General features: G+C 43.2%; 1 protein-coding gene across 8 annotated transcripts in view; it reads left to right on the top strand.

Annotated features, from left to right (window-relative positions):
• ANKS1B (ankyrin repeat and sterile alpha motif domain containing 1B) overlaps nt 1-27369 on the top strand; it is an 831045-nt gene that overhangs the window by 754293 nt on the left and 49383 nt on the right. For all 8 annotated transcript variants that reach the window (XM_060245226.1, XM_060245232.1, XM_060245234.1 and 5 more), the window contains 2 exons: nt 18166-18273; nt 25409-25588. In XM_060245226.1, coding sequence (XP_060101209.1) covers nt 18166-18273; nt 25409-25588 — 288 coding nt within the window. The remainder of the gene's footprint in view (nt 1-18165; nt 18274-25408; nt 25589-27369) is intronic.

The following is a 27369-nucleotide window of genomic DNA, read 5'->3' as shown; positions in this document are numbered from 1 at the left end:
AGTGCAGGCGCCCTCCAGTGCTAAAACATTAAAATGCTGGTATTCAAATATTTTAAAAAATTGCCACCCACACCTGCCCTTTTTGTTAGTTAAAGAAGTTGTTTGGACACAAGGTTAAAAACTGGTAAGATTGGGGAATGAAAATGGAACATGAAGGCAATCTGGAAAATGCCACACTTTTGCCTTCTGGTTCTGATTAGGCTGAAGAGCTTTGTGGCTGTGCAGTAGCTGTGGTGTTGGAGTTTCCTTTCCTTCTGCTTTTCAGCCAACTACCTTTACACTGCACAGTCAGTGAAATCAACTAATGCTCCTCCTCCTGGATCATGGATGGTAAGGTCAGGTAGTAAATGATGCCATGGGATGGGGAGAGGAAGTATAAATCCCATAAATTGCCTGAAAATATGCATGGGTGACTTAATACTAGTAACATAGACATACATGATAAGTTTTAAAAATACACAATCATTGTGATAAATGAATAACTAGTTTGTCCACGCTTTATGTAAACAGTTGACTTTGTAGTGGCATGCATTGACAACAGGGCTGTTGAGGGGCACTAGAACTCCTATTGAACTTTGTGAGAACATGCATGCATGAAATCCTGACAACTGCACTTTGGATACATGGAAAGTTTGCAGTCAAAAAGGCTCAAACTGCTAACAAAATGCCAAACTGCCCATGATGGACATTTCCAGTTCTGTTTCCCTAAGAGCAGCTGATCAGGGCTAAAAGACTGTTGAGAGGAAAGAGACAGCTAGAAGCATCCAGGGGAGTTAGGCAGTAGGGAGCTGGAGAGCAGCTGAATAAGAGTTGACAGTTTGAAGCTAGGGAGGGCCAAAACAGTAGCCTGTCACTGGCTGAGGAAAAGTTATCTTGCAACGAAGAGTCCTAGAAGTATGAACAGAACTAGAGTTCAAAAGTTTAAGAACTGAGAAACATTGTGTGTGTACATATAATCTATCGTATCGTATCCTATCCTATCCTATCCTATCCTATCTCACTCCCCGGTTAAGTTAGACCTTCAATATATTAACTGCTTTTGTTTGTATTAACCCTGCTTACTGGATGCCTGTGGTCTTAGAGAAAGAAACACACATATGCACTCACAGACACGTGTAAAGACATAGTCGCTATATGTATTTATGAATAAATGTTGGAACATAATAAGAAAAAAATGTGTTTCATTCCCAACCCCAGCAGCTCAGTGAAATATTTTGGTGAATGGAGGCTAACAAAGGGAACTGGGCTGTCCTGTCTGGTGAAGTATTGGCAATGGGGAGGGGGGAGAGGAGGACTCTTTGTGTGTAAAAGGGTCAGGGCTCTTCAGGCACAACTGAAAATGCTTTTTTATTTAGATAGGTTTTAAAGAATGTTTGGGGCTACTTCTTTTGCATTTTGGGATTATTTTTGAGGCTAACTAATGTTTTCCTAGGTGCTTTTACTGAGTTGTTAATTTCAATGAATGTAGAACTAAGATGCTTTGAAACTTCTTTACTGGGTTAGTGGGTAATTAATCTATATATAAATGGTTAGATTTGTTTAAGAGAACTTGCTACCTACAGTTTGTATATTCTCTATAAAATATGTATGGAATACAACATTAAAATAACTTGAATGTGTACTGAATAGTTGAGTAATTGCTTCATAATTAATAGAACTTAGAATTAATTTACTTTTCACACAAAGCAGTCAGTTAGTTTAATGTTGCTGTTAGCATAAGAAATATGTATACATAAATGCATGCCAAGAGCTTATGCAGAGCATTGAACAAGTGCCTAGATTATGTTCTAAATAATTCTTAATGCATTTTTTCTTGTTCACACTGTATCTACACTTCTGATCCAGTTTTAATCATAGCTCTAGTGATGGCTTTAATGTTGTGGTATAGTGAGTTAATTTTGTTAGTACTCTGCTTTATGTGCAAGAAAAGAGTGTGAAAACTTGGTTAGACGTTGATGATGAATATACTAAGCTCTTACTATTCACCATATAAATAATTAGACTTTCATTTCTTTGAGATTCGTACTCACCTTACGCCTCTCTCACGTTCATCTTCTCAGCACGGCTATCTTCCAATTTCCCACTATCTGCCCTGGGGCTGCAGCAAGGATTGGCGTTTTCGTACAGCAAACAAAAACTGGCAAATTTGTTTGTTGCTCAAAAGGCTTCTTCACTTTGTGATCTCAGTCCATAAGGAATCATGCAATGAATGTGATATAACAGCATCCATGTAGCCAGCCATATGTGGCTATACAAGGACATCACTAAAGGCAAACACAGCCTTCCCATTATGTTAAGGAGATGAGTAGAGAGGAGACAGAGTGCACCAACACTGTCCATACAACCAAGGCCATCTCTTATCTTGCCATTGTGGGCTGATAGTTTTATTGCTCATCAGCTGCAGGGAGGAAAAGGAAGAAGAAACTGGGCAGGTGGGCAAGAAGATGATCAGCCTGCCACTAACCCCACTAGGGAGAGAAGCCCATGTCTTTTGCTTGCATGTTTTCAGAAGGTGTGTTTTCAAACTCTTGAATCACTGCTGGAAACTGAGACCGATTTCACACTCACCTTATGCCACTTTCACGTTCATCTTCTCAGTGTGGCTTTCTTTCGATTTCCCACTATCTGCCCTGGGGCTGCAGCAAGGATCGGCGTTTTTGCACAGCAAACAGAAACTGGTTTTTAGTGGTTTCTGTTTGCTGCATGAAAACAACAATCCTTGCTGCAGCCCTGGGGCAGATAGTGGGAAATCGAAAGAAAGCCACACTGAGAAGATGAACGTGAGAGTGGTGTATGGTGATGTGAAATCGGTCTCAGTTTCCAGCAGTGATTCAAGAGTTTTTTAGATTGCCAAGTCCCAGCAGATATGACTGAACAGCTTTGGTTATGATTCTTATAGCTTTTAGGTGCTTTAAATTATATAGATGGCATTTTAATAATATCATTATTCATAATTTTTATCGTGTAGAAGAAATTCAGTCTGCAGTGGTTTAACTAATTCCAAGAATGGGTCTTTGCAAATGTCTTTATTTAATTTTCAAAATAAGTAGATATGCAAAGGTAAAATAATATAAATAAAATAAGGGCCAAGTTAAAATAGAGCAACAACTTTGGTGAAGGATTATTGTTGTTTGGCTATGTAAAGAAAAATCACCCAGAGGCTATCACATTGTACAGCTCTTCAGTAAATTTGGCTTGGTTTTCTCTCCTTGGTTTCCACTCACACAAAAACGTCTCTTGTCTTATGGATTGCACCATTATTTTGACAAAGGAATTGTCATGAGAAAATGTGCACCATCTTGATGAAGTTATGATTTCAATGTATCTCAAATTAGGCTGTCTTTTTTTTACAGTGGAAGAATGTTAGTGTTAACTTAGGAGTTACTAGAGAGAATTTGTTTGGAGGTTTTTTTTTTATTACAATCTTTCGTCATCCCTTTTTCTTTGATAATATTATTTCCTGCACTTATCTTAAGGCATTAAGAGGGAAGATATTTTGAGAAACACTGTTGATGTCCCCTTCTTGCCCCAGCAGAGTTAATCCAACTGCCCTGCTGTGCTCAGAGAGGCTGTTCTCTCCCACCCACAGTGTTTCTTCCTCACAGATTAAGAGTCAAAGAACAGCAGGATGCCAGGCTGTGATGTGCTGTGCTAACTGGCATTGGCAGTCATTGTCTTTCAAGATAATAACTGTACGCAGTTTAGATGGGATTTTTGAGAACACTTTTGTGATTCTGTAGGCTACATTTGAACAAACTTGCCTACATCATTCCTGCAGTAAGGGTGGAAAAAAAATAGAAATTATTACACCCCTAGTTCCAGATTCATGAATATACTCTCAATTTTAATTTGTATTCATTGTACTGGTGCTGTGGTTCAAATTTATTGTAGTTGTTATTTTTTAAAGCTGAAATAACTTTTATGTAGTGGAATGTTAAGAAGGCCATTGCTAGGGTACCTAACAATGCCTCAGCAAACATAAGAAGATTTGGATGGGGGGCAGCCTGGGGAAGGTGGAGTTTCAAGGATATGATCATACTTATGGGTGACTTTCTATGCTGCCTTTCCTAATCTTAATGCTCTTTACCATAGAGACTAGAAGAAATGGCTTAAACATCACTATGGAGGCCATTTCCACCTCCTTCTCAGTTCCTCGGGTGAGAAATTGGGGCTGAGGCAGGTAAATAGTCAATGCAGTGTAGTATTAGAGTAGGATTTAGGATACTGAGGATCGAATCCCTACTCTGACATAAAGATCATTTGGGTGACTTTGGGCCAGTCACCCTTGCAACCTAAGCTACCTATCATCTCATGATGCTAATATAAAAGAGGGGAGAAACTTAGATTGCCCTGACTTGTTCTGGTCTGGCTTCAGCCCCAGTTTTGAGGCAGAAGGGTCTTTGATGGATGATCTGTTTACAGCTAGATAAGGAAAATATGTCCCTACATATCCTTCTGGACCCATTCGTTGCATCTTATATGGTCAATCATTAGGTACTCTTAGAGAATTTGAGATCACATATAGAGGTTGGATTTCAGGTGATGAGGGATACAGAAGCTATGTGGGATCTGCTCCCCACAATGCTGTTCATATTCCCATTAGTTCATGCAGAGTTTTGATGTGAATTGTCATCAGTATGCAGATGACACACCCAGCTTTAAATATCATTACATAAGCTACAAGATGCTAACATCTCTGTGCTGGGCCAGTGCCTCACTGACATTGGCCCTTTTCACACTTACCAGTGGAAACCGGAAGGGAATCAGTATTATGCCGCCTTGCAGTAATCCGAGACAGGGATGGGAGTTTTCAGAAACATGGGTTTTTTTCTGGTAGGGTTCCGTGATTGAAGTGAGCCATTTCACACTGTTCCGCTTTTATCTCGCTTCCACCAGCACCAGCCGTTTTCATGCCCTTTTTTGCCCACCGGCACGTGATCTCTGGCTTTTTTAAAAAACATCTTTTAAGATCGTTATAGCGCTATAGCGACATCTCACAACAGCACCACCATAGGGATAGCTGGGCTCCATTGAGATGCCAGAGATCGCCGCCGCTGAAACTTGCTAACAGGTGCTCCATTGGATACACAGTTCAAGCAGGAGATCAGGGCACCAGGCATTGGTCTGTCACCTGTTGCTATCACTTCCATGCCCACATGGGAGTCAGGGGAATGTGATTGGTTTGTAGGTGACTCTGAGGCACATTTTTTTTGCCACCTGGAGAGGGGTTGCCCATAGGGCAGCAGGTTTCGGCAGGAGAACAGACCAACAGTGATTGGTGAGACACCCATCCATGCCCACAGTTCTGCCATGGTCTGATGGCTGATCACCCAGAAAGGTGATGGCAGACAGCCTTCTTGACTTAATGCTTCCTTCCCCCTTCAGTATTCTATGAAGCTCCTTATAAAAGGGGCATGTTACTTTTTTATTTCCAGGATTGGAATTATGTGCAATTACCTGCCTGTATTCTGCTTTCAGACTTTTGGTTTTACTCCTACATTCCTCTGCTGTCCTGTCATGGCCACGTTTGGCCATCTCTGCTGAGACTTTTTGATAGCAAGCATAATTCCTATGGGATGTCTGCAGAGCATCTTGGATTTCATCATCTCCCCATACTGCTAGGAGATCCAGAATCTTCTGCTCACTCCAAGCTACACCTCTTGACCCACTCATCCTCCTCACAATTCCTGACACACCCTCACCAACCTATTAAACCAGACAATATGCTCACCAACTACAACCCACAGAAATCTGTGGCTTCCTCCCCTGACATTTATACCTGCTGCAGCTTGGCACAAGTCATTTTCCAGCCAATAGCCTGTGGACATGGATGGCTGCGCATACGGCTGAGTTAGCAACATCTCTCTCACCAATCACTGTTGGTCTGTTCTCCCGCTGAAACCTGCTGCCTATGGGCAACCCCTCTCCAGGTGGTAACAGCCCCCCCCCCCAGAAAAATGTGCCTCAGAGTCACCTACAAACCAATCACATCCCCCTGACTCCCATGTGGGCCTGGAAGTGATAGCAACAGGTGACAGACCAATGCCTGGTGTCCTGATCTCCCGTTTGAACTGTGTATCCAATGGGGCACCTGTTAGCAAGTTTCAGCGGTGGCGATCTCTGGCATCTCAATGGAGCCCAGCTATCCCTATGGTGCTGCTGTTGTGAGACGTCGCTATAGCGCTATCATGATCTTAAAAGATGTTCAAAAAAAAAAAAACACCGGAGATCAGGCGCAAAAGGGCACGAAAACTGCTCCCGGATTAGATACTGGACATTTCACACAGCGCCCCATACCGATTTCAACCCGGAAGGAGGTGTTGAAAACTGGAAGAAGCTGCTCTTTGTTAGTAACGACTCAGGCATGCGTCACTACCGGGACAGCCGCGGGACTGTGTGAAAAGGTGACAGTATTCCGGTAGCAGCCAGTTACTGAGTTGGGTCTGTCTGAAATGCCAGCAGAAACCCGTTACTGTTCAGTAACTGACCAGCTTCCATACTGGAATACTTAGGCGGTGAGAAAAAGCTCATGATCTAGTGACTAAGAGAGAAGAAACTGAAACTGAATCCTGACAAGATAGGGGTAATGCTGGTCAGTAAAGCATCTTCTTTAGAGGGAAGTTCAAAGTACACACCTTGGCAAATAGAAGGGGAAGACATGGAAGGAGTGACAGACTTCACATTTCTGGAATCCAAGATCACTGCAGATGGTGACTGTAGCCATGAAATTAAAAGATGTTTGCTCCTTGGGAGGACAGCTATGGGGAACCTAGACAGTATAATAAAAAGTAGAGACATCACCCTGCCAATGAAAGTCCGTATAGTCAAAGCTGTGGTATTCCCAGTAGTAATGTATGGCTGTGAGAGTTGGACCATTAGGTAGGCCATGTGCAGAAGAATAGACTTTTGATAGATACTGTGGTGCTGGAGAAGACCCTTGAGAGTCCTTTGGACTGCAAGAAGATCAAATCAGTCAGTCCTAAGGGAAATCAACCCAGACTGTTCCCTGGAAGGTCAGATGCTGAAGCTCAAATATTTTGGCCACCAAATGAGAAGGGAGCACTCACTGGAGAAGATCCTGATGCTGGGAAAGACAGAAGGTAAAAGAAGAAGAGGACGGCAAAAGATGAGATGGATGGACAGCATTACTGATATAACTAACACAAATTTGAGCAGACTTCGGAGAATAGTGGAAGACAGGAGGGACTGGCATGACTTTGTCCATGGGGTCGCAAAGAGTCGGACTCGACTGTGCAACTGAACAACAACAACAAACCAGGCCTTGGATTCAGTGGGAGCTCACAGGAGCACAGCTCCTGAACCTTTCTGAGAGTTCCACCTCCTCCTTCCCACCTTGTCCATTGAATAGTAGGTGCAGCTGCATAACAATCCCTGGATGAGCTCCACTACCTATTTTTCTACAAAACCACCCCTGCAACAAACAAATGGGATAACGGAATCCAGCTTTCTTTGACGGATACTGTGAAGAACTTGAAAATCTTGTGGGACCAAACTGTGGAGAAATGGGTGTCTGCAGTGGCCAAAAGTGCTTTTTAAATTTGACCTGCAGACTCTCTTATTCTCTTAGATTCCTATTAGAGGAATCCTAAATTATGCTACAATACTCTTGAGGCTTGACTATAGTATTAATTATCATATGGCAGTGCGCATATTATAATAAGGAGATCCTAAGATTGCCTGGCAGCCAGAGGTTCTAACTCTTTTAGAATTATGCACACTAGATGGTGAGCTAGATTTGTTTTTTAGGCAAGAAATATGGTTTGCCATTGCCTGCTTCTGCATCACACCCCTTGTATTCCTTGGAGATCACCCATCCGAATATAAGCCAGGGCCAACCCTGCTTAGCTTCCAAGATAGGGTTGCGAGGTCCAATCTTCTCCTGGTGGGGGGATTTGAGGGGCATTCCAAGAGGGGTGTGGCCATCCCAAACATGATGACAACACACAGAGTGACACCATAATGTCCCAGATGCAGTGTGTGCACCCCTCTCCTGATTTCCCCCCACAATTTAAAGAGAACCTTCCCTGCTTGGAAAGTGTGGGTGCCACGTGCACCTGCCCTGTACGAAGCAAGATTGCCTTGAAAAGACTGGGCACTGTACATGTCTGCCCTGCAGTCTGGCACTTGCAGGGCAGGCAAGAGCAGCACCCACTCTTTTCTCTTTTATTGCAGGAGGGTAGGGAGAGGGGGGCACCCAGTGGTCACTCTTGAGGGCAGACTGGGGGACAGGGCCTCCCTCCACCAGGCACCTGGTTGCCAGTGGGCTGGAGCCTGAAAAATCAGGTGATCCCTTGCCCACACCTGAGGACTGATATCATATTCTAAGATCCAGTGAGATCAGGCTAGCCTGGGCTATCCAGGTCAAGGCTTGACTATATATAGTAACATACTCTAATGGAGCTGCTTTTGGATATGATTTGGGAAATGCAGTAGTCATTCTGCAATCGGGGTGGATTCCGGGGATCATATTTACTGGTTTCGTGTTTTGCCTGTTGATTTCCTGTTTTGTAGTCTTTGTATTGAGTATCTACAGATTTTCAAGTCCAATTTGATGGTGCTTACCTTTAAAGTCCTTCACAACTGGGGACTCACACACCTTAACAACAACTATCTCTCCCAGTGTAAGCACATAGTATAGCTTCTGATAGCACAGCAGAGCCTTTTAGTTTACAGCCCTCATGAGGATACATTCTGCTGCTCTCCACTTGATCTCCTTCTGTGGCTGATCTTTTGTTATGGAATAGCCTTTTTGAAGAAATTAGATCTGCATCTTTCTTGGAGTTTCAAGGGGCTTGTAAGTCAACTGTTTAAAAGAGCCTTTTACTCCTCAAGATGAATGCTCTGTGTGTCTTGAAAGGCAGCAATCTGTTAAAATTTTTAAAAGGGTTTATTTTTGCCTCTTATTTTAATTTTGTTATGTTTAAAACTATGTTTTATCTGTTTTTAAATGTTTAATTCCCTACATGTTTAAATATTGTTTAATTTTTGTGTCGGATTTATTGTTGGAAGCCGCCCTGAGCCACTTGTGGGAAGGGTGGGATATAAATTCTAAATAAATAAATAAATAAAATATGTTATACTGTCCTTATTGTTGTTACCTGTTAGGGTTGCCAAATCCAATTAAAGAAAAATCTGGGGACCTTGGGGGCGGAGCCAGGAGACATTGGGGGTGGAGCCAGGAACAAGGATGTGACAAGCAAAATTGAACTCCAAGGGAGTTCTGGCCATCACATTTAAAGGGACAGCACGCCTTTTTAAATGCCTTTCTTCCATAGGAAATAATTAAGGATATGGGCACCATCTTTTGGGGCTCATAGAATTGGACCCTCTGGTCCAATATTTTTGAAACTTGGGGGGGTATTTTGGGGAGAGGCACTAGCTGCTATATTAAAAATCTGGTGCCTCTAGCTCAAAAAATAGCCCCCCCAGAGCCCCCAATACCCATGGATCAATTCCCTATTATTCTCTATGGGAATCGTTCTCCATAGGGAATAATAGAGTGCCTAGTAGATATTTCCCTCCCCCCATGCTTTCTAAAGGGGGGGGAGGGCCTCCATACCAGGGAATCCCCCCTCCTTGCCCCCTCCCTCTCTCTCACACACACACACACAAATACTTACCTTACTTGGTCTTCTTCCAGCAGAATTTGCTCGCTGTGAAAACGAAAGCAAGGCTGCACAGGAAAAGAAAGGGAGGGGCCGTTCCTGTTTCCTGTGCAGCCTTAAAGGGACACATTTTAAAAACGGATCCCAAGCTGTAAAACAACATGATGCCTACAGGTATGTTCTCTCTCCCCCTGCCCCCAGATTTTTTAAGAGCGGGGGAGGAGGCTGAAAATCCGGGAGCCCCCCACCAGGGCGGGAGGGTTGGGAAGCCTATTACTTGTGCTAGATCTCAAATCTGCAAGAAAGGTGGACTTACAAATGTTTTATATAAATAAATTTTCTGGTATCATCTATCTTGGTAATGAAACTCCATGTACTTACTAGCTCTATAATGTGTGCCCATATTCTCATTTTTTAAAAAGTTTGATGGCTTAGCCATATTTATTTTTGCAAAATAATGAAACCAATTACCTTGTGTAATGGATACCAGGTTTCAGCCTGGGATAAATGTTTATGAGTGAAATACGTATTTAGGAAAATACATGTGGTCACTAAGCAGTACAGCTATAATTCTGTGCTTTAACCTCTTGTTTTCTTAAGAAGAAATGAGCTATGTTTCTGCTGCTGGCTACCACTCTGTCAGACCTTGTCGTGACCTGAATCTAATTTTCCAGGGCTTTATATAGTTGTTAATGTTCCATATGACTGTAAATATTTGTATTTCATGGTTGTAAAGAATCTGTGGTTATAAACCTATAATATTCATTTGGGGTACCAATAAACACTGGGAAATCACCATAGTTCATTTTGTTAGTCACTCTGCTTTGTCAGAAACAACTGAAAAGCTTTCTACTCTACAGGACGCGATATGTATATTTCAAGATCTTTCATATCTTGAAACTAAAATGTAGGGATAAAAATACAGTGGCTTGGATCTGCTGAACCATGAGTACATAGACTCTGCTTCCAGAACAGATCTGTACTGCGTCATCCTTCAGACTATAGCATGTGTATCCGTTGAGAAGCTTTTTGTGAGATCTGGAGATCATTTGAGAATGGTGTGGAGAGCAGAAATAATTGCCTCCTTGTGTTTAAGCAAAAGTAACTTTCCTCTTACACAACTGTACATTTTGAGTTCAGGGTGAACTGAAGCAAGCTTACTGCATTCCACACAAATAACTGAATTATCTGTAGGACAAAGAAGACTACCCTATTAGTTGGACAGAGAAACTAATTAATAAATATTACTGGATAATTAGTATATGCACCAGAATTATCTCCTGCTACTAGTATTACATTGGGAGTATATCTGGGATGTGGTGATGATGCCCCTAAACAAATGTGTATGTGTGCACATACACACATACAAGAGGGGACTTGCAACAAAATGTTGTATAATATGTTGCACTCTACAACCCCCTCCCTCTTCACATACACTCACTTCCCATTATTGCTATGTTCCACCTATTTCCACCTTGGGCATTCACTCATCCCTACCCTTGATCTCATCTCCCCCCCCCCCACGCCAATCTTGGCACCTTCATCTTTTCCCTTTCTCTTTCTTTGCTTCCTCCTCCTTCTGTAACAAACTTCTTCCTCTTTTTCTCCCCTCCCCTTATCTGTCAGTGTTCCGTAGCTCTATTTCTTCACCTTCTCTATCATCCCAATCCCCCTCTCTCCTACCACCCCTTCTCCCTCTCTCGTTTCTTCCTTCCCCCACTCCTTTTCTTATGTATGTCTCCATTTCCCCTATATCTCTTCCTTTCTTCTCTTCTCCCCACCAAGCCAATATCCCCTCATCTTTCTTTTCTCCCCATGCCAATTTCCTCTTATTTCTCTCTCTCTAGGAAGCCAGTTCCCCCTTTTTTTGTCTCTTCCCCAAGGCCCAAGCCAGTCTGTTCTTTTTCTGTCTCTCTGTCTCCTCCCAGCCAATCCCCCCTTCTCCCCCAGTTGTTTTTGGTAGTGACCCCAGTAGTGACTTGTCCTAATTAGTAGTCCTAATATCCTGTATGTTGGTGGCAGTCCTGGCGGCAGTGGGGAGGAGTCTTTCAGCAGCATGGACAGTTTTTGGCAAGGCAGCTTTCCCTTGTTTTTCCAATGATCCCTGTGGCAGAGGGGACAGTTGCTTCCATGGGAATGAAGCAGCAGTGGGAACAGTTAGTGGTGTGGTAGCTGGCCTTGCAGCAGAGAGTGAGTTCTGTGTGCATGTACAGAGCAAGTAGTTTTTTGAGGGGGTTGGGGGGGGGGTTATGTATCCACTGTATAATTTTTAAGCACGTAAGATTTTTCTACAGACCTTGGGAGTGCCTCAGGCAGGCAGCAAAATCTCTCTACCCACCATGTTCCCCATATCTGCAGAAATAAGTATCCACACAGAGGGTACATGTACAGAACTACAGTATATCTACACATGCACACAGAGAGAGAGAGACAGCAAAGTAAATCTGTTGTAATATATTTGGCTATCATATTCAAACTATGCATTTTTAAGAATCAATTAATTATTGGAACTCAAATAATTCCAATATTAGTTACTTAAACATTTATACCCCACTTTTCTGCAATTTGTTCCAAAGGTGGCTTTTATAGAATACATGTAACACAATTAGAAGATAATCCAGACTTCCTGTTGTTTCTGAAAGTCCTTTCCTCTGCCCCAGATCTCCTTCTGGGGCAGTGTTAAGAGCAAGAAAGTTGTTGTGCAGGAGCAGATGAATGGTCCATCTAATTTAGCACTCTTGTTTCAAACAGTAACTGATCAAATGCCAGCAGAATGTCCATGAACAGGGCATGGAGACCAAAGCCGTTCCCTATTGTTTTCCCTCCCCCCTTTAGAGGTTCCCCTTTAGTCATAATGGTTAGTAGCTTTTGATAGACCTATCTTCCCTGAATTTGTCTAATTCCCTCTGAAATCCATCAAAATTAGTGGCCATTGGCATTGGTGATTGACCAATTCACTGTTCTAGATCATTCATGAGCAAACTAAAGAGTATTGGTTCCAAATGCAGTCTCTGTGAAATCCCACTGCTTACATCCTTCCATTGCAAGAGTGGGTTGTGTTTGTTATATGTATTCCTGAAATAGGCTACTAAATTGGCACTCAGTATTTGGACACTGTTGCTCTGTGTGTTGATAGTTGTTGGCTTCTTCCTAGTGGCAATGAGGGGTTATGGATAAGGTGCAAGTAATATCACAAAGTCCTTCAACCAAGTCTTTCTGCTGTCCCAATAGCTGCTTGCTTCAGTCTCAGTCCTATACACAGTCCTCTCAGTATGCACAGTTGCTGTTTTGTGTGAGTAGGGGAATACATGTATTTTCCAGCTTTGGTACACATGATTGTTTAGGATACTTACTTGCATATATCAAAGTTGGTTTAACACAAAATGGTAGCTGTGTATCAGGAGGACTGTGGGTAGCATGTTCTCTCATTATGCAGGGCTGAGCAACAAAACTGTAATAATTAAACATAAGAACATAAGAGAAGCCATGTTGGATCAGGCCAACGGCCCATCAAGTCCAACACTCTGTGTCACACAGTGGCAAAAAAATTTATATACACACATACACTGTGTGTATATAATAGCCACTGATGGACCTGTGTTCCATATTTTTATCTAAACCCTTCTTGAAGGTGGCTATACTTGTGGCCGCCACCACCTCCTGTGGCAGTGAATTCCACATGTTAAACAGGGCTTAACAGAAGTGAAATTAAATCTTTGTGTCAAAAATGTGTGCGAATTTATGCAGATAAAAATAAATGATTACAATTATTGTAATAAACATTTCTTTGAGTGGTAACCCAAGTATAAATAATCAAGTAGGGGGAATGTGTATATGTGTGCCTGTTCTACAAGTTTTTCTTGATTTTTTAAAAATATGTGCTCTTGTGGTCCTTTGGGAATACAAAGTAGTCAAAATGTGGAGTGAGGAAGCAAGGATGGTGGAAAAGGCAGGCTGTTTGAAAATGAACCTTCATTTTGTATACAATTAGGAAGAGACACTCCAGGCATGAAAATGAGAATGATGCCAGCCTTCACTGGAACAGTGTGTTTTTTAGTATCAGCAGCTGTTAGACAGACTTGTCATGCTACATAATCTGCAGACACATGCACACAAAGCCTCCTCACACACACACACAACTGTCAACATGCTGGAACAAATATTGTCAGGGCTTTTTTTGTAGAACAAGCCCAGCAGGAATTTATTTGCATATTAAGCCACACACCCCTGACAGTACCATTGTTTCCCACATGGCTTTTTTGTAGAAAACGGCTAGCAGGAACGCATTTGCATATTAGGCCACACCCCCTGACACCAAGCCAGCCAGAATTGTGTTCCTGTGCTTTCCTGCTCAAAAAAAGTCCTGAATATTGTTAGCTTTTAAGGTGCTACTGGACTCCTGTTGCATTTTTAATAGAGTAGAACAGTTGCATTTTATAATGCAGGCTACTTTTTTATTATTCAGCTATGTAATATTTAAAAAAAATCTATGAAATCTGTAATGTGTTTACAGATTTTACTTTCTGAATTTCCATGTAATTGTTTTATACCACCTCAGTAGAAATCATATTTCAGTGGTAGTGCAGGTGTCTTCCAAATGCAATACATTTTTTCTGTGCATATATTCTGTAATAATGCAATGGTAGAATCTAGATGACGTATACAAGAGTAGCTGCAAAATTATTTCTAGTAATATACACTCAAAACTGGTAGCAAAATATTGTACTCCATGGGTGCATGTGAATGTCAGATGTCTTCTCTATATAATGATATATTTTCATCAGTCAAATTAATTTTCTTGACAATGACATTTAAGTTAGATGAGCTTAGAAATAAAAGTAAGGCAAATACACAGAAAATACTATGGGTTAAAATTTGCTATTTGTTCAAAGTTACTTAAATACCCCCATACCTTTGTGGGATTTCTCCTCTTCTACTCTACCCACCCCAAATCTAAGACCTTGGGCCAGTTACTTTCTCAGCCTAACCTAAGTCATAGGGTCATTGTGAGGATAAAATGGAGGTACTGAGAATGATGTATGCCACTTTGAGTCTTCATTTGGGGGAAAAGATGGGTTATAAAAAATATAAATAAATATGTGCATAGCTCCAGCTCTGTTTCCGAGATGGAAGCAGTATTTGTAAATGGTTTATACAACCACAGTGTTCTTGTGTAAAAAAAGAATTATTTGTTCTTCTGTCATTCTTCCAGATGAGCCAAAAAAGAGTCATAGGTGCAGGGCAGACCTTGCCAAAATGCTTATCTGAACTAGGGTTGCCAAGTCCAATTTAAGAAATATCTGGGGACTTTGGGGGTGGAGCCAGGAGACATTAGGGGTGGAGCCAAGATCAAGGCTGTGACAAGCATAATTTAACTCCAAAGGGAGTTCTGGCCATCACATTTAAAGGGACGGCACACCTTTAAATGCCTTCCTTCCATAGGGAATAATGAAGGATGGGGCACCTTCTTTTGGGGCTCATAGAATTGGACCCCCTGGTCCAATTGTTTTGAAACTTGGGGGATATTTGGGGAGAGGCACTAGATGCTGTACTGAAAATTTGGTGCCTCTACCTCAAAAAACAGCCCCACAGAGCTCCAGATACCCGTGGATCAATTTTCCATTATTTTCTATGGAATAAATCTCCATAGGGAATAACAGAGTTCCCAGCAGACATTTCCCTCCCCTCCCCCCGCTTTCTGACGACCCTGAAACAGGGGGAGGGCCTCCAAACCGGGGGATCCGCTGCCCCCACCTGGTGATTGGCAACCCTAATCTGAACAGAATAATTTTCTGAACAGATGCCTAACAAGAAACACCTATCCCTTACTATACACAATGACAGTGCAATCCTAACAGAGTCACACCATGGAAGAGGAGGAGGAGATTGGATTTATAGCCTGCCCTCAGAGTGGCTTAAAATCTCCTTTCCCTTCCTCACCCCACAACCATGCACAGTGCATGGAAGTAAGCCATGTAGGCAGCTGCCTAGGGCACCACATGGCCTATGGGGCACCACGAGGTGCCCCCTTCCCCCATGCCAGCTGGCACCGAGCTGGCTTTTTCCCGCCCAAGACTCGGGGAGAGGAAAGAGGAGGCTTGGCCTCGCTTTCAGGCTGCCTCCCCTGCGAGGGAAGGCAGCCTGAGAGCGAGGCAGAGGCGCAGGGCCACCTCTTTCCCCTGCCTGAGACTCAGGCGGAGGAAAGAGACCATGCAGCATCCCCCTCATCACTAGTTAAAGACCCCCGCCAATCAGCTGATTGGTGGGGATCTTTAAATGGGAGGGGGGAGCAGATCAGCTGCTTCTGCTGCTTCTTTGCCTAGAAGAAGAAAAGAAGAAGAAGAAGAAGAATTGCAGATTTATACCCCGCCCTTCTCTCTGAATCAGAGACTCAGAGCGGCTTACAATCTCCCATATCTTCTTCCCCCACAACAGACACCCTGTGAGGTGGGTGGGGCTGGAGAGGGTTCCCACAGCAGCTGCCCTTTCAAGGACAACCTCTGCCAGGGCTATGGCTGACCCAAGGCCATTCCAGCAGGTGCAAGTGGAGGAGTGGGGAATCAAACCCGGTTCTCCCAGATAAGAGTCCGCGCACTTAACCACTACACCAAACTGGCTCTCTAGTGCCTAGTGGGAGGCAGCAGAAGCAGCCCCACCTCCCCACTTTTAAATACCCCTCATGGGGGCAGGGATAGGGGCCATGAGTGGGACGGTGGCCTGGGATGGCAAGAACCCCAGCACTGCCTCTGCCCACAACAGACACCCTGCAAGATAGGTAGAGCTGAGAGAGGTCTCAGAGAACTGCTCTTGAGAGAACAACTCTGTTGAGAACTTGTTGCTGACCCAAAGTCATACCAGCAGCTGCAGGTAGAGAAGTGGGGAATCAAACCCACACACTTGGAGTCCACACACTTTACTAATACACCAAACTGGCCTTCTTCACTCTTTTCATTGACTTCACTGGACTTAGAAAAGTGTAACTTTATGATTGATTCCCCACTAGCCTTGCCCTGGTCTCATGCTCCTCTTAGCGGTGCTTCTGTCCGATTTCGCACAAGCTGCCACGGGACTGCAACTTGCACTGCCTCTTTCCCATGGCAAGCAAGATCCTCTGAAAACTGGTTTCTGCTTGCTGCAGAAAACAGGTGGGGTGAGTCATAACCTCGCGGCAGCATGTCCAAAATCGAATAGAAGTGCTGTAGAGAAGAGGACCATGAGACTGGGACAAGTGGGGAATCATTATGAGATTGCATGTGAATCTTCCAATGGCCTGCACTAGGCTTCCCAAATCCCCCGCCTAGCCGGGGGACCCCCGATTTGGAACCTTCTCCTCCCGCTCTCCAAAAATCTGGAAAGTGCAGGGGGGGAATGGCGGCCCTTCCCACCCAGCCCTGATCCCAGCAGCTTCTCCTTGCCCTTCCCTTCCCACCCAGCCCCGATCGCAGCAGCCTTTCTTCAGTTTTCCCAGGCTGCTTCCCGCCCCCAATCAGCTGGCTGGTGGGGGGGGGAGCCCCGCCCGCAAAGGACCGTGTGCCTTTGCACCTCCGGAGGCTTGACTTGAAAGGCTTCAATTTAGGATGGTGTGTCTGTGTTTCTGTGAAGAAGCTGGCAGCAACTGGTGAGTAGAGAGGCCGATGCGCTGCTTCAGACTCGCCAGAAAGGGGGGGGGGGAGAGGGAAACGTCTTCATTATTCCCTATGTGATTGATTCTCATAGGGTATAATGGGGAATTGTTCTGGGGGTTTCAGGGGTTCTGGGGGAGCTGTTTTTTGAGGTAGAGGCACCAAATTTTTAATATAGTATCTAGTGCCTCTCCCCAAAGTACCCCCCAAGTTTCAAAACGATTGGACCACGGGGTCCAATTCTATGAGCCCCAAAAGAAGGTGCCCCTATCCTTCATTATTTCCTATGGAAGGAAGACATTTAAAATGGTATGCTGTCCTTTTAAATGAACTCTCTTGGAGTTCAATTATGCTTGTCACACCCTTGTTCCTGGCTCTGCCCCCAGTGTCTCCTGGCTCCACCCCCAAAGTCTCCTGGCTCCACCCCCAAAGTCCCCAGATATTTCTTGAATTGGACTTGGCAACCCTAGCCTGCACTTCCCTGGCAATCTCAGCAAACATTGTCGACACTTAAAAAGGAGTGTACTTTGTGGGGACTGTTTTGTGCCCTCCCGCTTCAACTCTAATTTTCTTTAGCAAGTTAGGAGGCCTGTAGTGTTTGCTGCTCCTTTTGTGTTTAAGAGTTTTGTAATTCTCTGTTTTCTGTGTCTGTTGATTACTCCCTCTCTCTGTTTCTCTGCCCCTCAGACACTGCACATCTTTCCTGCACACTGCTCTCCTTTTATCTGTACTATCTTTTACTTCTTTGGATTCCTTCTAGCATTCTTTCTAGCTGGATTTTCCACAAACAAAAATTCTGATGACAGTTACACACCTTTCCACATAGTATTTCTCTGTCCTCTTCATCCTCAAGAATAACTTGTCATTGATTGTTTATAATGGAATTGGTTGTTTGTAAGCTTGTTTTTGTTTTTCAGGTTTTAAAAATCAGTTTGCTTGGCCACAGAAAACGCATTTTGGCCTCACTGGGCGACAGGCTTCACGAAGATCCACCTCAGAAACCACCACGGGCTATAACCCTCAGGGTAAGTTCCAGCAAACAGCACTTGGGAAAGTCTAAAATATGTATTGTTAAAGGCCTATAAAAATACTTAAGCATGAAGAATTATTATTTAGTAACTGATAGCTCTTTTCTCAATTTCTCAATTTAATGAGGCTAGTGGCCTGCACTTTGCCTGCAGGGTTTGCTTTGAGGATTTCTTTCTTGAACAGACAATGCTATAATCAAAGGTATCGGCTTGTATATGTACTTGAGTACATAATGCAGTTTAGTTCAATGTTACTGAATTAGGAAATTGTCCCATATTTTCAGCTCACAGGTCTATAAATTGTTACATGTTTGCTAGTTCTCCTAATTCCTCTCCCCATTTTTATGATGTGTTCCTTCTGTTATATAAGAACCATTATGTTCCTTTTTCTAACTGTAATATAGGAAACCATACCCAAGATGTCACCACAAAATGTCCATATTTTATCCTCACTGTACTATTTTATCCTTGTTCTTCAGTACTGTGATTGCAATCATACTTGGTAATAAACCCCATTCATCTCAGTAGGACTTGCTTCAGAGCCAATAGGCATATGTTTAAGCTGTATCCTAAAGATAATTTCTTAGAAATTTGTATTGCAGTTCAGAAAAAATAGAGATTTTGTTTTCATGGATGATAAGGTGAGGCTTGGGTCAGACAGCATGGCAAACAATGGCTTGCTGCTGCAGTGAACAAGCCTGGAAAATCCTTGAGCGGATGTACTCCTTCCTCCCCTCTGCTCTTGCCCGCATCTAGATAATTAGAGGTTGTGGGTTTCACAGCAAGCCATAATTTGCCATTATGCCTAAACCTATAAACTACTTAGGTTTTCCCTATAAACCAAATTTAGGGGGAAAACACAGTTGGAATCCTGGTTGGCAGGGAAAATGCAAACCATAGCTTTTTAATCTGTATGTAGTGCTAATAGTTGGTTTGCTGTTTAAACGGAAATCATTAACTAGCTGGCTGCATGAAAGAATGCACTACCAAAGATTCCTCATCCATATGGCAGCAAATCATGGTTTGCATTACATCTATTGAATAAAAGTATACTTTGGTGTGAACTGGACTTTACCAAATGGATAAGCCATTACAGAACGCAAGCTGCAGTGCTATCTTGTCTCTTACAAAACCACCTTCTCACTCACTTCGGTAAAAGTTTTTTTTTAATGTCATGGCCATTTGTACTCTTGTGGCTTATATTATCACACATACTTGCTTCTGGGAGAGAAGCTGATTTCAGCTCCTTGAAAAATTCCATTAGTAAAAGTGTCACTGAGCTTCTGGCATTTTGCCTTCAAGAATTGCTCAAAACTAAGGTATTTTTAGCTGTTGTTTCCTGGCAGTGTGTAAAATGCTATAAGAACAATAGCACAGAAAACAGACAACAGAGAGTTGTAGAAAGTTGTGCTCATACCAAAAGAACTCTGCAAACTGAGGGCTCAGTTTCTACTTTGGCTATGGTTACCAACCTCCAGGTGGGGGCTGGAGATCTTCTAGAATTACAAATGATTTCCAGCTACATAAACTACTCATTTATTTATTTATTTAAAACAAAACATATATTCCACTTCTCCTGGAGAAAGTGGCTGCTTCGGAAGATAGACTGCATGACATTATGCCCTACCAAGATCCCTCCCCTCCCTAAGAGAGGCTTGGCTCAGTAGCTGTACTGTGTGATTGAGCAAGCCTGGCAACCCAGATGCTCCCAGTCACACAGAGCTACAGAGCCAAGTTCCTCCATTAGAAGAGGCTCCTCCTCCCTTCAGGAGCTTTGCTCAGCTGCTGCAGTAATGGGGAGAAATAAAAAATGGCAACCAAAGAAAGCAGGCAAGGCAGAAGAAAGCAAGCAATGACCAGTTTCTGGTGAGCCTGTCTGGAGCCCTCTGAGGGCTGGATTAGGCCTGCAGGTGGATGTTTGATACCCCTGCCTTATGGATTAAATGGGTTTGTTCACACAGCCACATCTGGTGCCCATTCCCCAGTCATATTCACCCCATTATGTGACAAGTTGGATGCAGAGTAATCAATCACCAGAGAAAGTGCTTATGGATGTCCGCACATTCATCCCACGTTTCCAGATGTCTGAACTCCCCAGTGCACACTTACACTGGTTCAGATCCGTGGAGTTAACTAACAGAATTCTTTTCTTGGAGCACGCTGTTATGTCAGAGGAATATATTCTAATCTAATACAGAGGATGTATAGCTCTTCTTGGTGAGAATACGTATGTGTGGAATGAGTTAGCATATGTAATGAGATAGGCAGCTATCCACCCTATCAAACCACTCAAAGATTACTATAATACTTGAAATGTTTTGATATTTTTTGATTTTATGTTTTTAGGTCTTAATGTATTTTATATTTCATGTTATATACATGATCATGTAAGCCACCCTGTTAAGCCCAGGGGGTGTTTATTCCGAGCATTGTAATAATTTGCAATTCAGTGATTTCCCTTTCTATTCCCTGGCCCCCTATTCCTATAATTACACATTGGGTTTTTCCTACCTAAATGCAGAACTTTATATTTATCCCTATTAAAATTCATTTTATTGGTTTTAACCCAGTTTTCCAGGCTGTCAAGATCATCCTGTATCCTTATTCCGTCTTCTACTATATTTGCAACTCCTCCCAATTTAGTATCATCTGCAAATTTAATAAGCATTCCCTCTGTTCCTTCATCCAAATCATTTATAAAGATGTTGAACAAAACAGGTCCCAGGACAGATCCTTGAGGCACTCCACTTGTCACTCCTCTCCAAGAGGATGAGGAACCATTCACAAGCACTCTTTTGGTGCAATCTGCCAACCAGTTACAGTCCACGCAATGGTAACAGGATTCAAACCACATTTTACCAACTTGTCAACAAGGATAGTATGTGGAACCTTATCAAAAGCCTTACTGAAATCAAGATAAACTGTGTCTACAGCATTCCCCTGAGCCAGCAAGGTAGTCTTTTCTCAAAAAATGCGATAAGATTAGTCTGACATGACTTATTCTTGAGAAACCCATGCTGGCTCTTAGTAATCACAGCCATCTTTTCTCAATGCTTAAGAGCTGACTTGAAGTAATTTAAGAAGCAATTTTGAACCTACTCAGAAGGAAGTTATTTAGTGGGGAAAACATCCTTAGGATTTCAGGCATAGTGCAAAAGCTGTTTTTGTCTCAGGATACTACCTGTAATGTGACGGGGGGAATACTGACCTACTCTAAAAGCTATAATGTTTTGGCAGTCAACAAGCTGAAACCACAGTAAAATTGAAGAGGCCTGGACTAAAATCAATATGGTCAGTCATTCTTTTACCCACATACCCTGCTCCTATTGAGTACACAGGAAGATTTCACATGATGGGGCATTTGAATTCTGTTGGCCCTGACACTGAAATCAGTCATACAGTGGCAGAAAAGACTACCTGCAAGAGGCATATATAAAGTCCATGATTCAAGCCCTGCAAGCAGGCCTGTAGCTATGGGTGGGCCCACCCCTGAGACAGGGGAGGCCCCCAACTCAGGGCCCCAAGCCAGTTCTGCGTCTCTCCCTCCCCTCCTGCTCAAATGTGCAGGATGGGAGAGCAAGAGGCAGCAGGTGTCTGTGCTTCTCACAGTAGGCTTCCCAATCCCCAGGTCCCAGAGGTGGATCCCCTGGTTTTACAGGCTCCCCCCCTCCCCCAGCCAGCTGGCCGGTGGGGGAAGCCCCGCCTCCAGAGCCATCATGCACCTCCATGAACGATTCCCATAGGGAATGATGGGGAATTGATTTGTGGGTATCGGGGGCTCTGGGGGGCTGTTTTTTGAGATAGAGGCACCAAATTTTCAGTATAGCATCTAGTGCCTCTCCCCAAAATACCTGCCAAGTTTCAAAAAGATTGGATCAGGGGGTCCAATTCTATGAGCCCCGAAAGAAGGTGCCCCTATCCTTCATTATTTCCTATGGAAGGAAGGCATTTAAAAGGTGTTCAGTCCCTTGAAATGTGATGGCCAGAACTCCCTTAGAGTTCAATTGTGCTTGTCACAACCTTGCTCCTGGCTCCACCCCCAATGTCTCCTGGCTCCACCCCCAAAGTCCCCAGATATTTCTTGAATTGGACTTGGCAACCCTATCTCACAGCCAGCAGGTTGCAAGAGGCATGAAGAGCTGGCCTGCCATCCCTGCCTTTTTAGGTCAGGGAGGATTTTAAAAAATTTAAGTGCCCCCCAATTTTTTTTTTTTTAAAAAAACACCTAAAAAGTCCTGGCTAGGGCCCTGTCTTCAAGTTATTAGTTTCCAGAGACCTCTAGAAGGAGTGTCGTGCACAGCTGAAATCATACATCACCAAATGCAGTCACTGGCCCATTCATGCTGCTGCAGACAGCTTGCATTTCTGTGTGGGGTGCTTTGTCCTTCTATTAGTTAAGAGATCAGAGCATCCAAGCTGGTAGTGTCCTGAGGAGGCGTACATAGGGTTCTGAGCAGCACAAGAGTGGCGATATGCTGTTGGAATGTTTGATTTTGTTATAGGCTATTTGTGCAAAGTACTACTTCTTTGAACAGTATCCTTCCACTAGAATACCCATAGGTGCCTTGATGGAGTTTATCTTTTGCTTAGAAAAGCTGCAATTTACTTAGTTGTTATCATTAACTGTGCCATTAGGCTTTGTGAGCATGAAGGTGAGAGTGGTATTTTTCACTCTCATTGAGTTTATTGAGAGTCTTTATACATGCATTTTGGGTAGCTTAATGGTAGCTGATGCTGGGGACCAAGGCTTTGGGGTCTTATGATTCTAATTAAATTTGCATTTTCCCCTTGAATAACCCTAGCACTGACCATTTCTGGCCACTATGCAGGTGCATAGCACTGAGTTTAGCTCTGGTGTGGAATCATTGTACCACTATGACACTGTATGTCCCAATATGCCTACATAACTCTGAGTTATTTATTTATGTAGTAAATTTATATTCTGCCCTACCCCACGAATGGGCTCAGGGCGGATTACAACATAATTAAACAGTTAAAACAAGAACATTAAAACCAATAAAACAATCCATTAAGCAGTTAGATCTATTCACAGAGCTGTAGACAAATTGTTCACAACAATTTCTAGCTGATTAATAAGCCAACCAAGATCATAAAATGACTGAGCTGTCAGATGGAGCACTTCAGCATATTTCAACCCCTTTGCACATATTAGTTAACTACAGCAAGGGAGGTCAATTTGGTGTAATTTGGATGCCCACTGCTTCAACTGAAGGCCTAGTGGACCAGCTCCATCTTACAAGCCCTGCAAAATGGTAATAAATCTGGCAGAGCTCTAACATAAGAGAAGCCATGTTGGATCAGGCCAATGGCCCATCCAGTCCAATACTCTGTGTCACACAGTGGCCCAAAAAAACCAGGTGCCATCAGGAGGTCCACCAGTGGGGCCAAGACACTAGAAGCCCTCCTACTGTTGCCCTCCTCCAAGCACCATGAATACAGAGCATCACTGCCCCAGACAAAGTTCCATCAATATGCTGTGGCTAATAGCCACTAATGGACCTCTGCTCCATGTTTATCCAATCCCCTCTTGAAGCCATCTATGCTTGTAGCCACCACCACCTCTTGTGGCAGTGAATTTCATGTGTTAATCACCCTTTGGGTGAAGAAGTAACCTCCATCAGAAGCATGTTCTGCCAGGCCAGAGCTAGGGCAGAAAAAACCCTGGCTCTTATCAAAGCTAGACAAATGTCCTTAAAGCTGGGGACAGCCAGCAGATGTTGGTTTCCTGACTGCAGAGTCCTTCGGGACACATGCAGAAAAAGACGGTCTCTCAGATATGTCAGTCCAAGGTTGTGCAGGGCTTTAAAGGTCAGCAGCAAAACCTTGAAACAAATCCGGTACTCAATAGGTAGCCAGTGCAAATGGCGAAGTGCCAGCCGAATACATGCCTGTACAGGCAATGCAAGCAGCAAGCACGCTGCTGCATTTTGCACCAGTTGGAGTTTCTGGATTAGCCCCAAGGGCAAGCCCATGTAGAGCAAGTTATAGTCGTTCAGTCTGGAGGTGACCATTGCATGGTTCACTGTAGATAAATCCTGAGGAGAGAAGTAGGGTGCCAGCTGCCTAATCTGCCAAAGATTATAAAAGGCCAATTTGGTAATTTCGGTGACCTGGGCCTCCATAAAAAGTGAGCTATCCAGGAACACTCCCAGGCTCTTCACCTTTTGGGCTGGCGCAAGAGATTTGCCATCCAAGGCTGGTAGCTTGATACCCTGTGCTACTCAAACCTGGCTCAGGTACAGAACCTCCGTCTTCGTTGGATTAAGTTGTAGTTGACTTTGCTGCAACCATGCCCCAATGCCTCAGCCAGATGATCCGGGGCAGAGTCCAGACAGCCATCCATCAACAGATAGAGCTGGGTGTCATCTGCATACTGGTGACAACCTAGCCCAAGCTCCCGGGCTAACTGGGCGACAGGGACCATATAGATGTTCATTGGTGAGAGAATTGTCCCCTGAAATACACCACATTTAAGTGGGTGCCATGAGGAGACCTGCTCACCAAGCCCGCCTTCCACCATGGAGAAAGGAGGAAAACCACTATAAAGCAACCCCCTGAACCTCTATGTTGCTGTGTCAAATGCTGCTGTTAGATCCAAAAGCAACAGTAGCACTGACCCACCTCTGGAGGTCATCTGTGAGGGTGAGTAATGCAGTCTCTATCCCATGGCCTGGCCGGAAGCTGGACTGGACTGGAATGTTCAGCCACCACCTTCTCAACTACCTTGCCCAGGAACGGAAGATTAGACACTGAACAGTAGATGGCTATGGTGGTGTAAAAACTCATTTGTCATAATCTTGAGGACTATGCTCTTAGTCTCTTAAAATATGGAGTTCAGGAAATGCCACTAAGTTCTAGGTTGGGCTCAAATGTAAAGGTAGGTCAGATTAGTAGCTGGGAATAATTTGCACCTATGAATGTCCTGCTAGTGATGTAGCTCATAAGCAGATCTGACAGTGGTTGAGATTCATACTCAGAACCCTGAATATTGTGTTAAAGCAGGTATTTGGGAGGAGTTTGAGTGATTTTCATAACCACAATCCTGACAGTTTTAGTTGTAATCAAGCTTTTTTAAAATTCTCATTCTGTTGTACTTTCCAATTCTGCACAGGAACCAAGCACTGACCATACTCCTCCTCAGTTGTCACCCTCACTCAGCCAAAGCACTTACACTACTGGTGGCTCACTGGACGTCCCACATATTATCATGCAGGGGGATGCAAGGAGAAGAAGAAATGACAGCTATTTTGATGATATTCCTCGGTCAAAACTTGAGAGACAGATGGCACAGGTAAGGTTGAAATGCTTTTCCTGTTATTCAGGGCAGTTAGTAGGACACATTCACTCTTGGTAATAAAAATATACCTTTTTAAAATGTTAGCAGTATGCTTCAGAAACTTACACTAACATTGCAATTGAATTAATTTGCAGTTATTTATTTATTTTTATACCCTGAATGTTTTATTCTTTCTAAAACTAAATGATACTACTGAGCTTTGATGATATAATGGGTTTGTTTGTTCAAACAATACCTTGTTGTTGGGTACACTGCTGCCTTTCTTGTGAGAGGAAGCTTAGTAGCAGCTTTTCAGCAGCAACTTTTGATTTAGATCAGTTGTTTTCCCCATCACAGATCAGCAGCAAGAACAGATGCCATAATTTACTCCGTATAGACACAGTTCATGCTTCGAAGTCTCTGCCATGCTGAAGGGATGAGGGTACAGTATCACATGCAAGGCTGGTTAGAATTTTTGGGACAAGCCTGAAACCTCACTCTGTGTGTTTGAAAAAGAATGTATATGTTTCTGTTATATCAGTTCTCTTTTTCAACACATACATATGTGAGAGCCACTATGGGGTAGTGGTTGAGAGTTGCAGACTTTAATCTGGAGAACCAGGTTTAATTCCATACTCCTTCCCATGAAACCAGCTGGTTGACTTTGGACCTGTCACAGTTTGTCTTAGAACTCTCTCAGCCCCCTTACCTCACAGTGTGTCTGCTGTGGGGAGAGCAAGGGAAGATGATTGTAAGCCACTTTGAGACTCCCTAGGCTAGAGAAAAGCAGGGTATAAAGACCAACTCTTTGTCATACACATACATGTACAATTTGGGTTTAGCATATGAACTCTTATAAAAAAGGTTTTTCAGTGAATTGTATATTTAGAAATTCTGTGTTGAGGTTGTTAAAAGATTTTTAATGCATTTATTTAGTGACTATGCTGATCACCATAGAGATGCTGTGTGCAGAACCCTAAACCATCTGTAAAAGACGGCTGCAAGCAGTCTTCATTCCATTCATTCAACCAGACATGAGTAAGCCACTGACTACCTTAAATCAAGCATATGCTTCACCAAAAAGATACGCCATGTTTCACTCTAAAGATCAACACAGTTGAGCTTCTATCAGCAAAAGTGCCGAGGGGGTGATCTGTGTTGTTCTTTGATGGTGCACAGAATGACTGAAGCCCGAGTCATCAGCCATGCTGTAATGCTTCATAATATAAATCAGAAAGCAAACTATGAATTGCACCCAAAAAACAGATGGGAGGCCAGTTCAGTTCATGAAGCATGAATGGTTCACTCGATTGAGCAGGCATTTTGCCCTGATAGAATCATCCAAGTGGCCGGCATAGCCTTGAGTAGATCTGGACTATTTTGGTAGTTCAGTCAGGAAAGGAAAAGATAAAGCAAATAACTCTGTTAATTTCCATATCATATATAATCCAAACAAACAAACATAACATAACTACAGCTAAGAAGAAAAATATGTTTCTGGTGGAAAATCTAAAGGGACCAGATAAGTTCTGTTTGCTCAGTTGAACATTTTCTTTGAGCATCAAATCGGCCCACTCATTTTTTTGGCTCTTAATTTTTGAAAAAGTGTTGCTGATTTGTGGTTTTATTCTGCTGAATTAGGTTCTTTCCTAACCCATTACCTAACAGAAAAGTTGGGAAGTTCTCCCTGGTGTACAAGACAGTTTCTAGAAGCACCTCAGGGAACAGCAGAGGAACAAGCAGAGGAAGGTTCTGTGAAGGTCACAAAGCCTGAATGTCAGAGTGGGCAATACCCA

Source organism: Heteronotia binoei, chromosome 8 (assembly GCF_032191835.1).
Source record: "Heteronotia binoei isolate CCM8104 ecotype False Entrance Well chromosome 8, APGP_CSIRO_Hbin_v1, whole genome shotgun sequence".
Taxonomy (NCBI): Eukaryota; Metazoa; Chordata; class Lepidosauria; order Squamata; family Gekkonidae; genus Heteronotia; species Heteronotia binoei.
This window is presented reverse-complemented; position numbering and strand designations above follow the sequence as displayed.